At 43.0% G+C, this 18,919-nt stretch overlaps 1 protein-coding gene across 1 annotated transcript in view; it reads left to right on the forward strand.

Moving 5' to 3' along the window:
- LOC115906399 (cytosolic carboxypeptidase 6-like) overlaps positions 1 to 8,153 on the forward strand; it is a 197,538-nt gene extending 189,385 nt beyond the window's left edge. The window contains exons 7-8 of the mRNA XM_030953548.1: positions 5,216 to 5,430; positions 8,132 to 8,153. Of these exons, the coding sequence (XP_030809408.1) occupies positions 5,216 to 5,430; positions 8,132 to 8,153 (237 nt within the window). The remainder of the gene's footprint in view (positions 1 to 5,215; positions 5,431 to 8,131) is intronic.
- The last annotated feature ends 10,766 nt before the right edge of the window (positions 8,154 to 18,919 follow it).

Genomic DNA, 18,919 nt, shown 5'->3' on the forward strand with positions numbered 1-18,919 from the left:
ATAATCAGTTGTGCTGCAGGAGATGTGAACAGCTGGTAAAAATCTCTCTCTTGAATTTCAGGAACCTCCCTGGACCTTGCTATGCCAGAATTTCATCTTCTGCATCCTGTCAAAGCCTGTGACCAGATTTCTGCCTGGTTGGCATTTTTCTGGATGTTTTTTACTTTTTTTTCTTTTCTTGCTGGGTTGGGGAAACACCCTAGGATTGGTCAGAAATGATGTGCAGTCCATACCCCGGATCCCATGTTAGGAGCCTGGCAATGTCTGACTTACACTGTGGTCATACCTTGCTCCTTTTTTCTTAATGTGTTGAGCAATTTCAGAAGGTGACAAAGATTCATTCCAGAAAAGTTCTGGATGAGAAGGTCCCTTTGTCCTGCCATCAGTGAAAGGGAGAATGAAGCTCCCATCCATCACTGGCTGGACACAGCCTGTTTCACATTTCATTCCTTTTCGTTATCCCTTCTTCCACTCCAGATTGAATCCAGTTTTACTGGTGTTTGCCTCCAATTTCTCCTTTTGTGCAGCCTGAGGTTCTCAGGTGCTGAAGCAAGCCCAGTCCCCTCTGAGGCCTCACTGGGGAGGAGGCCCTGCCAGCCAATGCTCCCACCATGCAGGACCACAGAATCCAAGCCCATCAGGGCTGCAAAGGGTACGCGGGGCAAATTCAGTCTCAGATGTATGAGAAATGTCCCTCTTTGCCTTTTGGAGCCACTCTGGTGACTGCCAGAGGCACGCAGAGGCCATCAGCACACTTGTGAACGGGACTGCCCAGTGCGTTCATTCCGGTCGCTGTTAGTGGGAAGGTGGAGCAGCGCTGAGGAGCCCAGAGCATCCCTCAGCCCTGGGGGAGCTGCCCAGGCTCTGCAGCTCACAAACTGCCTCCCAGAGGGCTGAATTCACTGAGGAGACACACTGTGGGCCACCAGCCTTACTGGACCACTGAGTGTCCTTACAGGGATTCTGGCACTTCAACAGGTCTGAACAAGGGCCAGGATTCTTTTCTGCTTTGAAACCACTCCAAAAAGAATTTACATGCTTTTTTTTCTTTCTTTCTTTCTTATTTCCTTCCGCACATCTTAGTCTGCTGCAATGCCTGAAAGGTCCAGTTGGTTCACAAATGTCTCTGTACTATCTGGCTGCTCCCTGCCATTCCCAGTAGGGAAACTGGCCACACAGTTTGGCACTCAGCACAGCATGGGGAGGAGGAATGAAGTCTGGTAGGGAGGCCTGGGGAAGCTGCCACTAATGCCTGATGCGTAGAGAGAGAGTCAGCACACCTTGAGGCTCCCAAATGTGTTTGAAATCTGTTTTTCCTGGTGAGTTTCTTTCCACCAGAAAATAAGGGAATCCTTCTCCCTTCCTTCTCTGCTCTTTTAACACGGGATTTCTTGGCAGCTTCTAGTTCTGTGGATAGTTATTTGTTCACTGAATTTCCTCACACCAGCTGGGAAGCAAAGTCCTTCTGTGAGCTTTAATGTATCTGTGTGTTTTAATAATGCATTACTGTTGATTTTATACAAATACCACTATTTAAGAACTTCAAAGTCTTTGGTGTTCCCCCCACCCTGCAGACTGTGCTTCTCACTGCTGCTGTTGTTAACACTCCCATGCGTTTCAGCCTTGGAGAAATAAATATTTGTTTAGCTGTTCTCCTGCTGTGCCTGCTCAGTGCATTTGTTTAATGATGACTTCAGTTTGGCTTTGCAAAGGGGTTTAGGGAAATAGATTCTCCCAGAAAAGCAAGAGACTCATTTGCAGACAACTTTCCCTGTGTTTGTGCCCTCCTCTTGCCACCCCCACCCCTTTTTTCCCCAGATTAGGGTTTGATTAAATAAATGTGCATGGGCAAAACTTCAAGATCAGCTGTGGTGAGGAATCAAAGTTTTGCCGGTTGTTGGTTTGGCTTTATTTTCCCCACTCCCTTTATCTTGAGCTAAAACAGTGAGTAGAAGGTCAGACTCAGCAAGTACCTGCTGTTCTTTCTTGTCATTACCTAAATTTTCTTTTATCTGTAGTTTTCTTTTTCCCCTATAAAATATCAAATCATATTTTGGCTTATAACACTTGCTCTAGAGCCAGGCCCAAGCTGCTGTTTCCAAACATGTATTTGTCATGTTCTACCCCAACCTTCTTGAGTCAAATGAGAGATTATATCTTTTACTCAAGACACCAAGTAGGCCTATGCCATCCGTTTGTTTTTGGTTTTTTTTTTCCAAAATGAGGACAATTATAACCTTGAAAATCTACATTTGGTTACCTAAATGAAGGGTCAGTTTTTATTCCTGGCAATTCAGTATCACTTGGCAAAGAAATAACAGAGGATTTTATTAATGCCTTTGCTATTTCAAGTAATTTTGTACAGCTGAAACTGAAATTCTTCTTTTAAACAAACACTCACAAACAGAAAAAAATAAAGGAACACAGCCCCTCGCCCGCCCAAAGTAAAACCCAAAGCCCCAAGCTCTGTGAAATAGCATTATAAAAATTCAAACTCTGAAAAGTTCTTAATCTTGGTGGATTTTTTGTTTGTTTGTTTCTTACCATTTATGTAACTGTCTTGATAATGTTTAAACTACTTATGCTTCACATTTGAAATACAGCAAATATAATTTTGCCAATAACTAGATTCAACTTCTGCTAGATAGCAAAAACCACTTCAGTGAAGTAACACATCAGACTCTCTCTTCATATATTTCCAGCTGACAAGGTTTTAGCTTATTGCTGATATTTTTTATTATGCTTTAATGCATGACCTGGCACTTGTGTGGCTGAGTTTCATCTGACTACAATCACTCTGGCCCTCAAAGTCATCCCACTGCTTTTTTATTTGTATGATATTCAGAACCTCCTCCATAATGATGATTCATTCCACAGTGTGTCATCAGCAAATTTTGTTGGCATGCTCTTCCTTTACCGTGCCAAGAACTGTGATGAAAATATTATGTAAGATTCATCTCAAGAATCATCTATTAGGAATTCTACTCATAACTTTCTTTTAGCCTGATTAAGATAATGGGAAATAGGAGAAGGATTTCATGTGCAAACTGTATCCCAAAACCACCAACTGTACTCAGCAGATATTTGTACAATTTGTTTTCAACATAGTTGATGAGATTCCATAATCTTCTCAAATGTTCCATATCAGTAACTGAGTCTCCTACTCACTGAAGTACTTCTATCCCTAATGTCTTCCCTGAGTCACCTCCTCCCACATCCTCCTTGTTTTTCCTGTGCCAGATACATCCTCAGAATTAGCTTAGTTCCTTTGTGAGTGATGCTTCTGCACACAAAGCCCAATATCCTGTCCTGAGCCATTTGTTTTCCTGTTCCTTTGTTTCCATCAGCAGCTGATGCTCTCATGCATTAAAAGTTCCACTGCAGGCATTTGTTTGAACGTGAAGCACCTTCCACTGAAGTTGGTGCTCACTTGGCTCAGGAAGCAACCCCCTGAGCATGATCATTTTCCCCTGTTTCTGTAATTTAACTGAGGCCAAAGCTTCCCTCTGTCTCAGAATCTCAGTAGCCTTTTGAAGGTTTATTTTGCAGGGAGCCAGAGAACATTCCCTCTTGTAGACCTCTTTAAGTATTTTATCCCACATATCAAATTAACAGATAATTTTCCCAGCATTCCTTATGAATGCTTTACTCCCTCTCCCACAGGTATTCAGAACATCCTCCAGGCTTCTGCTATGTAATTTGGCAGAAATTGTATGATATCTACATAGGAGAATGCATTCTGTGTACAAATTACCACAAAGTTAAGTATTATGTTACCAAAAAGACAAGTTGCATTTGGAAACAACTATATATAATGCTAATAAGAAACCCAATTCCATTTTATTCTAATTAAACTGGAAAACCTTCCTTTTTACAACATGAGAGAGATTTAAGACATTCAGAGTGTTAATAAACCCACAGGTATTTCTACTTTTTATATCTCCTGCTATACAGTATTTATCAAGAATTGTTGCTCATTTCAGTATTAACCTGATTGTCTCAGTCTAGAGAAGTTCAGTATTTTGAACCATTGCATCCTATTTCTTAAATACAAAGGAAATTTTATTTTCCCCAGTTTTGGTAAGAGATGGATTTCATAAATATTCACATTGTGTTGGCTAGAAAAGGTAGCAGCCCTAAGGCTCCATAGGAGGACACTGGACAGCTCAAAGAATTCACCATGGTCACAATGACGGAACATTGAGCTGTGTTAAGGGTCCTTTGTGTTTCACTGGCAACATAAAATTCTTACAGCAGGAGATGTAATGACCTTTTATACAAGAGATCCAAGTTGGATCGTTTTTTTTGTGGTTGTCACTAGCTTGTGCTGAGCCCAGATTGGCTCAGTCTAATGGTTATGAGGTTTCTGAATAGAGTCTGAAAATCAAAATGAAATCAGAATCCATTTTTCTGTCTAGTTGGTAGGAACAAGCTCTGAGACTTCAATCAACCTGAAGATGAGCTGCCCTTTAGTCTCCAGATGTCATGCCTTCAAAGGAGAGCTAAAACTCATTTATGGAAATGCTTGGAGTCCTCCCCTCCACCCCTCAAATGAATAGTCATAAAGCTGTAGGGTTCTTAAAGCCAGATCTTCAGTAATAGCACAAAATACTGCCTTTTATACTGTGCTGCCAGTGCTGTAGAATAGTGAGGTAGATTTTTCCACCCAGAGAGCAACACCCCCTTAACATTTAAGTTAGTGAAGTGGAAATTTCTGTGACCTAATTTAAGAACCAGTCAAATGTCTTCGGTGAGAAAGTTTCACCAAAACATAAATGCCACTGTATTTCTGCTTTGATTAAGAGTCCAGGTGAAGGGGTGGGGGGAACGGTGATGATACAGGGGGATGCAGTGGAGACAAAGGAATCCAATATCCAGGTAATGGTGCAGCTTAACTCCTGAGCAAGGGGGATCTGGAAGGCTCACTTTCAACTCCTGCACGTGACAGCCTTGCTTTGTGCTATCTGAGAGGAAAGAGGAAAAGCTGATATTAACGGTAAGCCCAGATGAATTTTGTGAAAGGCTGCCAGGCATCATTTATAGCCTGTGTGCCAGAATTGAGCTTCCCCTCCAGGCCATGATCAAAACCTAGAGCAGTCTATACAGTGCAAATGAGGTCTGGCAGTGTGAGTGAGGCTGCTCTGTGCTCTCAGAGACTCCTTCCCTTGCTGCACTCCTGAGCTCTCCTGGTGTCCCTGTGTTCTTGCTCCTGCAGTCCAGCACGTCGTTCAACAGGGACGCTGTGAAAGCTGGGACAGGCCGGCGCTTCCTCGGGGGGCTCCTAAATGACACATCCTACTGCTACACTCTGGAGGTCTCCTTCTACAGCTACATCCTGGCTGCAGCTGCTCCTGCTGTGCCCTACACTGAGGAAGCCTGTATCCTTTTGAAATCCATCCTCTTGCAGCACACGTGGACCGGGCACTTAAGGTAAATACTTCTGTCTCCATAAGAGTTTGCTGAGATAGAAGCACACACAAGTGGAAATGTGAGTCTGCTCCTGATGCTTTAATTTCCCTCATATTGATTCTCCATACTGTGGAAATTCAAGAAGAGAAAGACATTAGATCAAATAAGCCATTTCCCTCTTGTAGGAGATTGTCTCACACACTTGTTATAGGAGCTAGTCCTGGAGAGCCTGTGATCCATTCCCTTCCGCAGCCTTCCATTTCTTTCTTCATTTCTCTCCTTATTCCCTCATTAGCCCTGTGTTTGTGTTATTGTTTTAATAGCAAGTTGAGAGTGCATCTTTGGTACTGAGTAAAATATCTTCTCTGCCTTTGAACTGCAGCCAAAAGGATCCATTAGGTTCTGCAGCTGCCTCGAGGACAAATCTTCAATGCCAGTTGACAAAGAAATAGAAGTCAAATTGTGAAAACAAAACCATCAAAGTTGTTGGCCTTTTTGAGTGCTCAAATAGAAGCGGTGTCTCGTTCCTCAAAAAACACATATCCATCTGGCTATCTCAATGTATCAGCAATTTGTAGAATTGTTCTGACTGGTCTTATGATCTGCTTTTATGTTTTTCTTTTTCTTTTTGTCACCATGCTCAATCAAACAGCCAGTGCCCATACTTCAGCGCTGCATGTGTTATTTCATTTTGTCATTCTATCATGGCAGCTTTTGAAATTTTCACAGGTTTAGAAACACTGAAGAGGGAGAGAGATTAGCTGTGATTGCCTATTTACCTCTCCACTGCATTTTGGAAGTTGGGGATAGCAAGGGAGAAATTTTCATATGAGATATAATTCTTCGCCATCCATGTATATGGGCTCTCAGTGTGGGAATAAGAGCAAGAAACAGGGAGCAGGGAAAGGAATTGTTTGTCATTTGGGCTTTTCTGGTTTGACTTCTCCACTGAAAGTGAAATTTGGGGGAAGGAGGGAGATGAATATATTAAAAGTGATTTACCAGGCTTGAGCATTTGGAATAGAAGATCTTTTTTGCCCAGTAAAGTTAACTGAAGGAAAAGCTCTTTGCAACATGCACAAATGCAGTATATCTTGCCACTGTGGAAGAAAATGTTGTTACTCTTAGGTTTAGGTATTTATTTCCTTAAGTTGGTATTTTGGTGTTTCAAGAACCTGTGCCTTAGTTTTACCTTTAATTTTCTTCCTCACTTTCTGCTCACGCTGACAACTACTTATTTCTCTTCCTTATTTATCAAGAACCGTTTTTCCAGTGAGGAATGGAAAGAGCCCCTATACACATGAGATCATGATTCCCTTGGATGTGTTTTCCTTCATGACTGGTAGATCAGACTGGCTTAGTTTCCTTTTCTGTAAAGATTTCTGGTCTGTGCTTCACATGGCAGAAGTTTCACCTGTGGGGTCCAACATGTCCATTTGCCTTGCCTGCTGCAGGCAGAGGTGCTCTATTCCCTGTTCCATTCCCTGTTCATTCCATCAGCAGCTGGGTCACAGAAAACAGGCTCCAGAGCAGACAACCTTCTCGGAGCTGGCACACGGAAAGCTCAAGCAGCAGCTTGGTTTCTGCAGTTAGGGTTTCACCCAGCTGAGTGGAAAAGCAGGAGAAGCAGGTTTTGGTTGGCCTGGCAGACAACAAGCAGAGGAGGCTCTTTGCCCGTGGAGTATGCTCCACTGACATTTTGCCCTGGAAAGTTTTATTATTTCCTTTTCGATGTAGGAATTCTATCCAGAGAACCGCCTGTGAGGTCTTTTCCTCACGTGTGCAGTTTTCTAGTTAGTGGAAGCAATGGAGCTGCTTGGAATAGGCTGCAGACTGGTCTGATTCAGTACAGGAGTAGCCACTGGATTTATGCGCATCCTGTCCTGGCAGGGGAGGAAGTTTCACATCACTGAAGTGCCTATGAGTGAAAGTAAAACAATTGCAGAACATTCCAATTTAGCCTGGAACAGGCTATTTGCAAGTCAGTGATTAATTAATGCTCGGATTTTTTAATGGACCTGAACCAAAGACACAGGCAGTCAGCTCATATTGGCCTCCAAGGACAGGGCTGCTTCTATTAACTATCTACTTACATGCAGGCAGCAACTCAAGCAAATAAAGGAAGAAAATACAGTGAGCCCAAGAACTGAATTGATAGTGCAAGTATTCTGGAAATCTGCCTTTAAAGATGTATTTCTTAGAGCTTTGTTCATCCCATGTGATGTTATATGGTTGGGTGGGTCTTTTGTCCTTTCCCTTCCCTTTTTCCCTTTTTCCTTCTCCCTTTTTCCCTTTCCCTTTCCTTTCCATGGAAACAGGATCTGGGAGGCTAGGATTGTTCAAAGCTTCTACTGTTGGATTAAGGAGTGCAGACTGAAATTCAGCCTCAAATTCAGGTCATCCATGACCATGAAAAGAGACTACAAAGTGGATCACACATCCAGAACTAGCCATACTGGCTCCTTTTAGAGAATAAATCCAATTAGGATCTCCATATTCTGAAAAATATTAATTTAGCCTGATGTTGTTCCTGTTGACAGGTAGAAAAACTGAACAAACTCTGAATAGACTTGTGCTTGCTCTGGTGACAAGTAATGATACCTGTCAGCTTCTTTTCTTTACAGCATTTGTGGCAAATAAGATCACAGTACTGCTCCCTTTCATGTCATTATATAAGTGGATTAGGTTTGTTGGTGGGGTTTTATCTCTTTGTGTTCTCCAGGTTTTACACGCTAACTCTGTGATCCATACAAACCTCCATGTGACAGTAATAGATATATTTTAACATTGGGTGAGATTATCCATTTTGTTCAGATTTGTCAGACTGACTGAAATATACTTTGTAATTTTTGAGATAAGTGGATACCTTACATGCATGAAAATGGAAGACAGACTTTCAGTCTGTGTGTTTGAATTTTTACCATTAATGTGGACAGTAACTTTTTTCAGTAAGATAAGAAAAAAAAGAGTGGGAAGGAATCATTAGTAGTGGAAATCAGTTTCGAATTCCTCCAGTTAGAACATTTAGAATGTTCTAAATGAATTGGTTCAGAATTTAGGGGATGACACCTGGAATGACCTAAAAACAAATTGTCTACTGAGGCTGCACTGTTTAAATGAAATCCAGGAGGGAAGGGTCTTCCCTCAGCCTGTGCAGGGTGTTTATGTTAGGGGCAGATATGGTGGGATAACATCATGCAAAGTGTTGAGTTTCTGGCCTTTTCTAACCCAGAGAATTAACGTGATTGCATCAATGCCTCAGGCCTTGATTGGCATGGTATCACTAATGGCTGCTGCTGGAGCTCCTCTTGTGTTTTCACCCAGCAAACAAAGCACTTAGACATTCCTGCAGAGCTGTGTCTGCCTGCTAGGTCTGTGTCTAACAGATACATACCTGGAGTGTGAGAAACATTAGGGATATGTTCTGTAAGCTCTGCAGAAAACCCCACGATAACACGTGCTGCAGATAACAGTGAATGGACTCTGTTTCAAAGGCATAATAAGAGGATTGTAGGCTTGTCTGTTACTCTCCTGGAAGTGGACAGAGAAACGTTTAAAACCCTTCTCACACATTCACACATTTGGTGGTAACTGATTAAAAAAGGCAGCACAACAACAGTTAGCTCAGCACCAGGTGAAGGAGCTTTAAAATGAGCTGATATGCTTCCATTAAATTCCATGTTTTACTAGGCGTTTACAGGGCTTATGACATGAGGCTTGTAAACTGCTCTGTAGCACTCACCAGCAGCAGCTGAGCTGCTGAGCAGTCTCGATTCTCAGCAGCCTCAGAGCTGGGCAGGGAACAAGGGATAAAGGGGGGGAGGCAGGAGGAATGCCCAGCACACCCAGAGCTGGTGCTCTCCAGTATCCCACTACAGCTGTGAAGAGCAGCCATGGCAGCCTGACCTGAGAGCAGCCAGCCAACGACTCTCACATCAACACCTCTAAAATCTATTTGGTTCAATTTTTAGAGTGTTTGAACTGGATGCTTGTTGCAAAGGAGGCAGCCCATAACAGAGAATAAAAGGATTTTACTCTTCCACAGCCCAGCCATGAGGCAGGAAGGCAGAAATGATGGAGACCTGGCAGGAACTGGTATGACCATAACTGCAGGGGAGAATCATTGAGATGGGTGGGCATCACAATTGTCAGCATGTCCATGGCTTTTTTGTATATTTTTATCTTAATTACAAGCTTTCTCCAAGTAGAGAAGGACCCCATCCAAAGGTGCACTGCTGAACTCTCTCTTGTTTGTGGGCATAAAGATGTATTTATGTGGCTACAGCCACAGAATGAAGGCTTGGATTGACTAGAATCTCTTCAAACACCTAACAGGAGCTCGCATCCTGGGCTCTCGACACAGAGATCACTGAGTTCATTCTTATTCTTAACTTCAAGCAAAATATCTGCCTGCTGCTTGACTGGGAACTTGAGAAGTTAAATTCCCGGAGGAAACAGTCATTTGTTATATTCAGATTCCTTTTAAAGAGTACTTGGATCTCAGTAAATGCCTATCCTGGGGAAAAGGAATCTGTATGCAAACTACAATTCCAGTAAAAGCATCTACAACTTTTAGAGCTTCATGTACCTGCCAGTCCCCTAGGGCAAACGCACTTGGTTATTTTGGGCTTTTTTACATTTCTTTTTTTGGCAACTGCCTGTCCTGATCCTCCTATCTCTGTTAGTGATATCCTTAAGAGAAGATCCTTATGAGACAGATTATGGCCCTTGCAGGTTCATTCCCAGCCAGTAAAGGCAACATTACTAGCAAAAGCCAATGAGGTATGAAAAGTTCTGCTGATAAAGCTGAGGGAGCTCTGCAGAGGTTATCCAGCGTGGCTTAGGTTTGAACTTCAGCTAGAGGTTCTTGCCAAGATGATTTCAAAGTAAATCAGGCACGTATTCAGGGAGAGGCATCCAGAGGTCTCCTTCTTCTGCTGAGGCCCTAGAAGCAGGCTCCTTTCTGCGTGTTGCAAAACGTGGCATTAATCCTAATCCTGCAGATTTTTCTGAGTGACCTCCTTGCACATCTTGTTTGTTTCTTAGTACCATGTTTAGGGCTGGTTTGGAGGAGAGGAAACAAAACCCTCTTTTCAGCTCCCCAGTCTGTGTGAAAGTGTCAAGGTTTACAGCCACAATTTCAAATGCTCTTAATATTACTGGAAGCATAGAGTTAAATTATAGAGTTGTAAAGTTACTTTATAGTGATAATGCTGTCAAGCATCAATATCTCTGCCCCAGGGCACCATGGAAACTCAGTTAATGATATAAGAAGCTGATATTTTTCAGGGTTGCAGCTGTTGGCTCATACCCAGAAGGAATCTGTGTGTTTGTTCATATTGGGTATATACAGCGGGACCTGCTCAAAGAAAATTAAGAAACAGTGAAAATCTGTTTAATGAAGTGCAGTGGAATGAAAGTACAAGGCAGTACATGGTGCTGCAGTATGCACGCCTCACTCTCTCGAAGGGCTCAATGGAGTGGACAATGCTGCACAAAAACACTTCTCTTCTGTAGGGGAGAGTTTATGTTTATGCAGATTTGTTTATCTGGTTGCCTGTAGCACTGGCTGTGTCAATCTGTCTGGGAGTGTCAGTAGAGAAATGGAAATTTAGGGTAGCGACTACAGTCAATTTAGGAATATGCATAATTTTTGTAATGGATTTCTTAGGATCTGTACCTCAAAGTGCTTTGATAGCCTCAGATGAAAGATGCTATAAAAGTGGAAAGTGTATTATAAGGGTGCTTTTTTATTTTAAAGAAGGATTTTTTTCTTCTTAAATGTGGAATATCAGTTTTGGAAGACATCTTCAAAATGATTCTGTTTAACCATGTGATTCCAGTTACCTTTTCTTTCCTCTTGTGTATGCATATTTCTTTCCCAGGGATACCAAGGTGCAGGGGAGAGAACAGATGGTGATTGTGGGATGAGAATGTAAGCAGGATGCATATTCAGACTTACAGAAATGCCCTCAAGTCAGTTTCAGACATGAATACAGGAGTTTGCCTTCTCTGAAGAGCAGGAAGACTTGAGTAGCTGTGAGCCTGGACTAGGGAATTTGGACAGGTTGACTTGAGAACCACCAATATTTACAACTGAATTCAGCAAGTGGGACCTTGTGAACACCTGAGCATCTTGGAGACCTGTGTGCAAATACCACCCCTGCATCCCAGCAGATGTCCTCAACTCAGAGCTGCCTCAGGATGTGCTCCTCAGCCCAGGTAGGGCTGTATCCAGTGGCATGGGAAGACTGATCCTCATAAGCCCAGCTTTAAAAATGGTCTCATCTAATGCAGCCTTTGGGGTCCCTGCTGAGACACTGAGTGCTGCTGGTGCCAAGCTGTCACTGAGGCTTTGCTGACTGAAAGCCTCCTTGGTGCTTTCCACTCAAGCTCTCAATGATTCTTGGTCTGCAAGCACAAAACTCTCTAATTCAAAAAGGTTTTGATGGTAATATATTTTTTAAAACCCATAAATTTGCCAGCTAATAATATGGATCAATAATAATATTGTAATAATAACCATAATAATAATCATAACTTTTTTTCTATTAGTATTTCTTTTGTACACAGGAAAAAATAACTTAGACCAAGCACAAGTTGAGCTTTTGCTGAAAGGTTGGAAGGTGAAGTTGATCACATGAGTGATTGCAGGTTTGTGGATAACACAAAGAAGGGAAAGCTCTTTCCAGATGCTGCTGCTATCCTTCTTGGAACTGGCTTTCCTGGATTTGAATGCCTCTGTTATGAACTTTCTTTCCCTTAAACATGTATTTTCCCTTTTTCTTAGAAGCAACTTAGACAAAACTAAGCATATAGAACTGATATGAGGCTCTTGGGTGCTCAGAACACCATACAAATGCTATTAGATCCGTAGTTAAAATAATTCTTTGGTAAATGTTAAATTCCTATTAGTAACACTTGCTAAACTTAAGTGCAAAGGAAAGGGCAAGGCTAATCTGAAAGGCAATGGAGAGCAGGGCTTAAAATATATTAACAATTTGTTGGAAATGTCTGAGGGGAGTGGTTATTATTAGTGTCTGTGGGTTGGAGACTTAGGTTAGGAAAGGGCTTTAGACAGTGCTGTGCTTTGAAGCTTTCCCAAATGTCATTGGGATTGGAGAGGGAAAAAAGCCATTCAGAACAAGGTGTTTTTCAAAAAGCAATAAACAGCCAAATTGCAGTGTCTCTGGGAGAGGTCTCTCCTTTTCTGCCAGCCTGTGGTGGTGTTTGTGTGTCTCCATGTTTCTGTTCTTTTCCCTCTTCTCTGTGTCTCTTCAAATCTGGCTGTTTTCTCCCCTGTGCCTGTCCTGTCTGTGCTCTCACCATCTCATGGGCATTCAGGTCATTAATCCTACCCCAGGCCTTTCTGTCAACCCATGAGGCTTTTTCCAGGAGGTGTTTCACAAATCAGACACTCCCAGTCCCATAGTTTTGTTCACTTTTTACTGTCTTTCACCCAAACTACTCCTTCTTGCTTTCATATTTTGCTACTGTCAGCTTGGTTACTGTTGATTAAAGGGAGTTCTAGGGTGGGAGCAGAAGCTCTTTTTTAACAACTACTTCTTTAGTCTCAAGTACCAACGTTCTGGAAGAGGATCAGAGATGATTTTTAGGAATCTCTGTGAAGGAACAAGTGTCTTTCTGTCTGTGTGTCTTTCTCAGCTGCTTGACCAATTGCAACTGAATTTGACAGTGATGAAGGTCTCAGAGATATTCCATTCCTATGAGTTTCATGAAAAATAGCTGGCTGAATGAGCAGAGAGACCACAATTAATCTCTCCAGTAGGGACAGCTGCATGTCTATTGTTAGAAACCAGAGGAGGACAGTAAGCATGAAAGTCACAGGAAACAGATCCAACATCTCCTTTTCTTTCTGAGCATGCCCCTGGTGAGTTGAGACTTCACTTTCCTTTTCTCTCTACACTTTAACCCCTAACCCCTGTGAAAACCCTAAGAAAGGATATCTTGTGGCATTCTGGAAAGCAGATTGCCCCTTCCCCATCAAACCTCTGCTGAAAGAGGCCAGAAATCTGTCAGGGTTCAGTTCACACGTGATGGGAATACCCATCCAAGCCAAGGCCAGTACAGGCCAACACTAAGCCAGCTGTTTTTCTTGTCACCTAGAGGGTAAACTTCGTCCACAGTTCAGAAAAACAAAGCCTGAACATGTCTCAGGCAGAAACTAAAGATAGCCTGCAGCTTTGATCAGGTGCTCAGAAACTTTTGTGTTTTGATAAGAGCAAGGGTGGGTCTGATTCTCTCATGTCTCATCTCTTAAGAGAACAGCCAAATCAGCTGAGATCAAAACCAGTCTTTGCAGCGTCTTGTCTCTGATAGAGGTCAAAATAAGGTGCCTGAGAAGAATATAAAAACAGAATAAGCATGTAACAATTTTCCCAGAGTATTCTTTGGTTTCCAGCAATTAGTGGATTGGGGATCCTAGAGCCAGAGTTATTGGATTCATGAAATCATTCAGGTTGGGACAGACCTCCAAGATCATCAAGTCTAACCAGTAACCCAGCACTGCCAAGCCCACCACTAAACCATGTCTCCAGGTGCCACATCCACGTGTCCTTTAAATCCCTCCAGGAATAGTGACTCCATCACTTCCCTGGGCAGCCTGTTCCAGTGTTTACAACCCTTTCTGAGTAGAAATGTTTCCTAATGTCCAACCTAAACCTCCCCTGGCACCACTTGAGGACATTTTCTCTAGTCCTATCACTTGTTACTTGGGAGAAAAGACCAAAACCCACACGTTGATTATATCTGAGATAACAATCAGTGAAATGTGTCTCCCATGAACCTGTATACATATTTAGCATCCACAATTTTCCTTGTTATGGATTTCCATAGCTTACTAATGACTTGTTTGTTTTAAGCCTACCACCAGCAAGCTTTATTTTGTCATTCCTACCTGTTACCCTGGGAGCAGCATTGACCATCAATCACCTGTATTTCACATTTGAAATTTCCCAGCTTACTTTGTTATTTGCTGTGTACTTACCCTCCACATCATAAGCTGAAAAGTATTACCAGATCAGGTAACCATGTCTAGAGCTGGTTTGTCATTTTACATTTTTTCTCTGTTTATATACAACTGTTTGAGTTGCCAAGTAATGGAGATTCAACTCCAGTGACTCCAGTGGTATTTGTTGTGTGATTTTTGTTTGCATTCAGGATAAATGGCACTCTGGCCACATGAGCACCAGGTACAAGAACCAGATGAAGAATAAGGCTTTCCCTTTCAGAGTACAGACTGTAAACATCATGTGTTCAGTTCCTGATGCACCTAACTCTGTGCTTGCTCTCCTGTCATCTTGTTTTTTTGTTTGTTACCTTAGGAGGGATTCTAAACTTCTTAAACTTACTGAATTCCTGTTCAGCATACACTGGAGTTATTGGTCATCTGGTTAAAAGAATCTGGAAACCACTACCTATTGGAATGATTACAGTTTTGAAAACTGCAATATCCCAAATACCTTGCTTTGTGTCATTATGACTGGTGTGCAGCAAAGCAACTTCTGGATAACATGCTCCCACAGTCAGGTTGCATTTATGATTCTGTCAGACTGGTTATTTCTTTTTCTGAAGCTAAGCAATCCTTATTAAACCAGCAATTGTCATCTGATGCCATAAAATATCAAGTGATAGGTGACAATCCATTCATCTTTTCTCCATCATCCAGTCCCTCAAGAAATCCAGTATGAATGTTAGCTGCTCAAGACCTCTCATGTAGCAAACAGGATCTGCAGGGCAGTGGAGGGTCATGTGTAGCCAAAGCTTACACTGGACTGGCTTCTCTGAACATTTGGCTGGAGTAATACTGGGGGGACATGTGAAAAGTGACATCTCTTCCCACCACATCAATTCATGACAAATCTCTGTATTACTTTCAAAAAATCCTTAAATATGCTGTTCAAGGGGAATGCAGCTGGTTTAGTCAAGATAGGGAATGGAAAAGGCTCAGAGGCCCCAATTGTCTTCCCAGTGTCCTTCTAGGAGAGAGGCAGCTGGAATGCCAACACTCTGCATGGAGTCAGGACTGCATGATGCTGTCAGCCCAAGGGGAGAGAATTTCCAGTACTTCAGTCCCCTTGTTTTCAAGCCTTTTGATCACTGTGTTTCTGTGAATTTCTTCAGGGTCTGCTGAGTGGCTGGCTCTGTTGGCAGAACACAGCTTCAGGCTCTTTGTCTCTTCCTGTGCAGCAGTGATACCTCCACTTGAGAAGATGCCCATGACTGTGCCTGCTAGCACTCTCACAATCTCATATTCTTGCTGTAATACTGTGAAGATTTGAGACTGGGCTATGTCTGGGCCAACAGCGTTATCATCCTGGTGTTCCTTCTTCCGTACTTAATGATTCTTCTTTGCGCCACATCCCTCACGTTTCTGCCAAGCAGATTTGGTTGCATTGACTTTCTTTCCAAAGCCTGCCCAGAAGGACAGCTTTCCTTCAGCCAGGACACAGAAAGGGCCTGTGTCTCTAGAACCATCAATATTTTTCTTGAGATGATAAATGAGCTGCCAATAAACCGAGGCAGCTGCCAGATCCATCTGAGAAACAGACCTTCAGACCGATTTATCCGTGCTTGGTTTATTCATGTGTCTGGAAACTTTTGAGATGCAAACACAGGGCTAACCACTCTGAGGCAGCCACTTAGAATTAGATGGTATAGATTGATGCGCTGGGATTTTATGGACTGGTTCAGATACATTAGCTATTACTTTGTGCTCACCTATGTCAAACAAGAAAATGGCTTCGTATTTGTCATTGGGAACACCACATAAAAAGAACAAAGCTTTCAAAACAACACCTAAATTGTCATACTTGCTGTATCATTCAGTTTGTTTTTCTTCGTCTCCTCTGGCCTTTCTTGCCTTTAATTCAGGGTTTTGCATAATCTGTGAAATTTTGTTGTCAGGAGTTTTCTAAGGAGATGAGGCATGGCTGATTACTTTGTGCCTGGAGGGATGGGAGCAGGTTTTGTGCTTCAATGAGTAAGGTTTGTAGGGAGACCAGTCTGGTTTTGAACCAGATGACACAGCAGGGAAAAGCAGGCAGCCTCTGTGTTTAGGATGCTTTGCTGGGCAGCAGGCTTTTGTGTGTTTGATACACATTCACCCCAAAACTTCTGACCTTATTTTTTTTTTTTGGTTTCTACCAACAAAAGTTCTCATGAGTATTAAGTTTGGGCAAGTTTGATGAGAACAGGCAGTTGAGCAAAGAAAAGGGACTCAAGAAATGCTTCTGCTGGGGGCAAGACTGGAGGAAGTGTAAATGTTACTGCACTCCAGAGGGTCTGTGTGGGGAAGTGACCACAAAAAGCTCCAGCAAGGAGAGATTTCAGCAGGCACATTGTCCATATAGCTGGAGGAACCCAGGTTAGGGACCTGTACTTGTGATGCAGGAGCTCCAGCTTTGCCCGCAAGGGGACTGGAGGAATCCCCGAGGCAGGAGAACAGCGAGGAGGGCGCTCGGTGCCGCTCTCGGGAGCAGCATCCCGGTGCCTTTGCGCATCCCGGTGCCGCTCTCGGGAGCAGCATCCCGGTGCCTTTGCGCATCCCCGGTGCCGCGGCGCAGGCGGGGCTGGTCCAGCCCGAGCCCTGCCGCGCATCTCCCGCTTGCTGGAGCTCAAGTGCCCTCTTCTGGCACCGACCGTGCCGTCCCCCCGTGGCAGCCGGCTGAGAGCAGGGCATGTGCTCCTGATGGTTGCTAAAATCAGGAACAAAGCAGGTTTTGTCTCGCTTTGCTTCGTCTTTTTTGTCCGGACTGCCCCGGCACTAGCGGTTACAGGATATGGAGCATCCCTTGTTGCAGCAGCCTGGCCAGGTCCAAGCTTTCCTGTGACACAGGGCTGTGAGGAGATTGTGTTTGCATCCCAGCTGATTAAATAAGGATACTTTTATTCTCTTTTGTCTTTTTTTTCCCCTGCCTTCTCTGTTGTAAATCTGTAACTATCTTGCTTTGCGCCAGCTGAGATTGGGGTGGCCTTTTCCTGCTCATGTTCTCTCTGTTGTACAAATCCTCTCTTGGCTATTCCTGACCTGTTGATGTCAATAGTTTTCACCATGAATCCCAATGGGATCTAGATTTGACCTCTATTGACTACCAAGAGATAGTTGGTCATGAAATGAGGGGAGAGGGGAATGTGCAGCAGCTGTCAGAGGAGTCCCCATCCTATTGGGAAAGGAAAGTTTGGATACTCTTGTAAATGTCAGTTCAAGGTTAGCAGTACACAGCACAGCAACTGCATCTGTCTGCAGAGGCACTGAGAATCAGCCTTAAGAAAAAGGAGTTTCCTGCACTGCTTTATCACATCACCAACTATCAGAGGCCTTTGCATGTGCTTTGGATTTTTCTCTATGTTTAAGGAACATTTCTAGCCATAATTGATTATAGCTGAATTTGTGTTACAAAGTAGGGAACAGCAGGTCAGGACATTTATGCTATGAGACAAGGCTGAGCCTGATTCCCATTTAGATGCTTTACAGCAGAAGGGTGGTGGTTTTTTCCCCTGGTTACAAGCAGTGTCTCAGCTATCGAGTGCAATGCTGTATTAATAATTCTGTACTTATCGTAAGCCCTCTGAATGCAAATCCCTCACACGCGAGCTGGCATCAACCACTTTCGGAAGCACACACACAATTTATACTGCCCTCCACTGCCTTTCTGTGGAGTAAAAGGAGCTGGAGTCAAGATTGCCAGGTTTTGCAAAGTGCCGAGCTGAAAGCGAAAATCCAGCTTCTCCCTTCAAGGTGAAAAGGACAGAGGAGATCCTGGTGGTTTTGGTCTGCCTGAGGATCTTCCTGCAGTGATCCCTGCTCTGTTCTATGCACTTTTAAACTGTCACATGCTGACATTGTTTTTTCCTGATCATTTCACCATTAGTTTAGTAAGGTCTCAGGACTGAGGCTCGGGATATGTGACTGCTAATAATGTGATTTTATTTAAACTTTGTGCCTGTGTTTCACCTCGCTTTACTTCTCAGTGCTGGGTGCTTAGATGGAATTTAGGCAGAGATGGTCTGTGGCTGCAGATAAGTGCAGGACCCTTGCAGTGCTGTCAACAAAACCCAGGAGTGCAGGGACAGGTAAGACCATGTGCCAAGGAATGAGATGAGACAAACTAAGAGTTTCCAGCCAATCCAAGCTGAGATATTAAAGCAGTTAATGTGAACAGACATAACTGAAGAACATAGACAATACTCCAAATTTACCTGATGACTTCCAAAGTGATTACCTGAAATATGACATAAGGATAAAGTGAATATAGTCATCTTCTAACATTTCACTTTAAGGCTGCTGCTCTGCATAGGAAAATTTACATGCGTGAGTGTAATATTAGATATGCATTAGATATGCACATATAGCAGAACTTTTTTTCTTAAGTACATTCTCAAGATTCATGAAGGAAATGAATGATGACAGCAAGAGAAACTTGCAGGCCTCTCTTTGTGTGGGGAAGCTCCAAGCCAGTGAACAAAGATGCTCCTCTATCAGGCTTCT

Source organism: Camarhynchus parvulus, chromosome 8, assembly GCF_901933205.1.
Source record: "Camarhynchus parvulus chromosome 8, STF_HiC, whole genome shotgun sequence".
In the NCBI taxonomy this organism is placed as follows: Eukaryota; Metazoa; Chordata; class Aves; order Passeriformes; family Thraupidae; genus Camarhynchus; species Camarhynchus parvulus.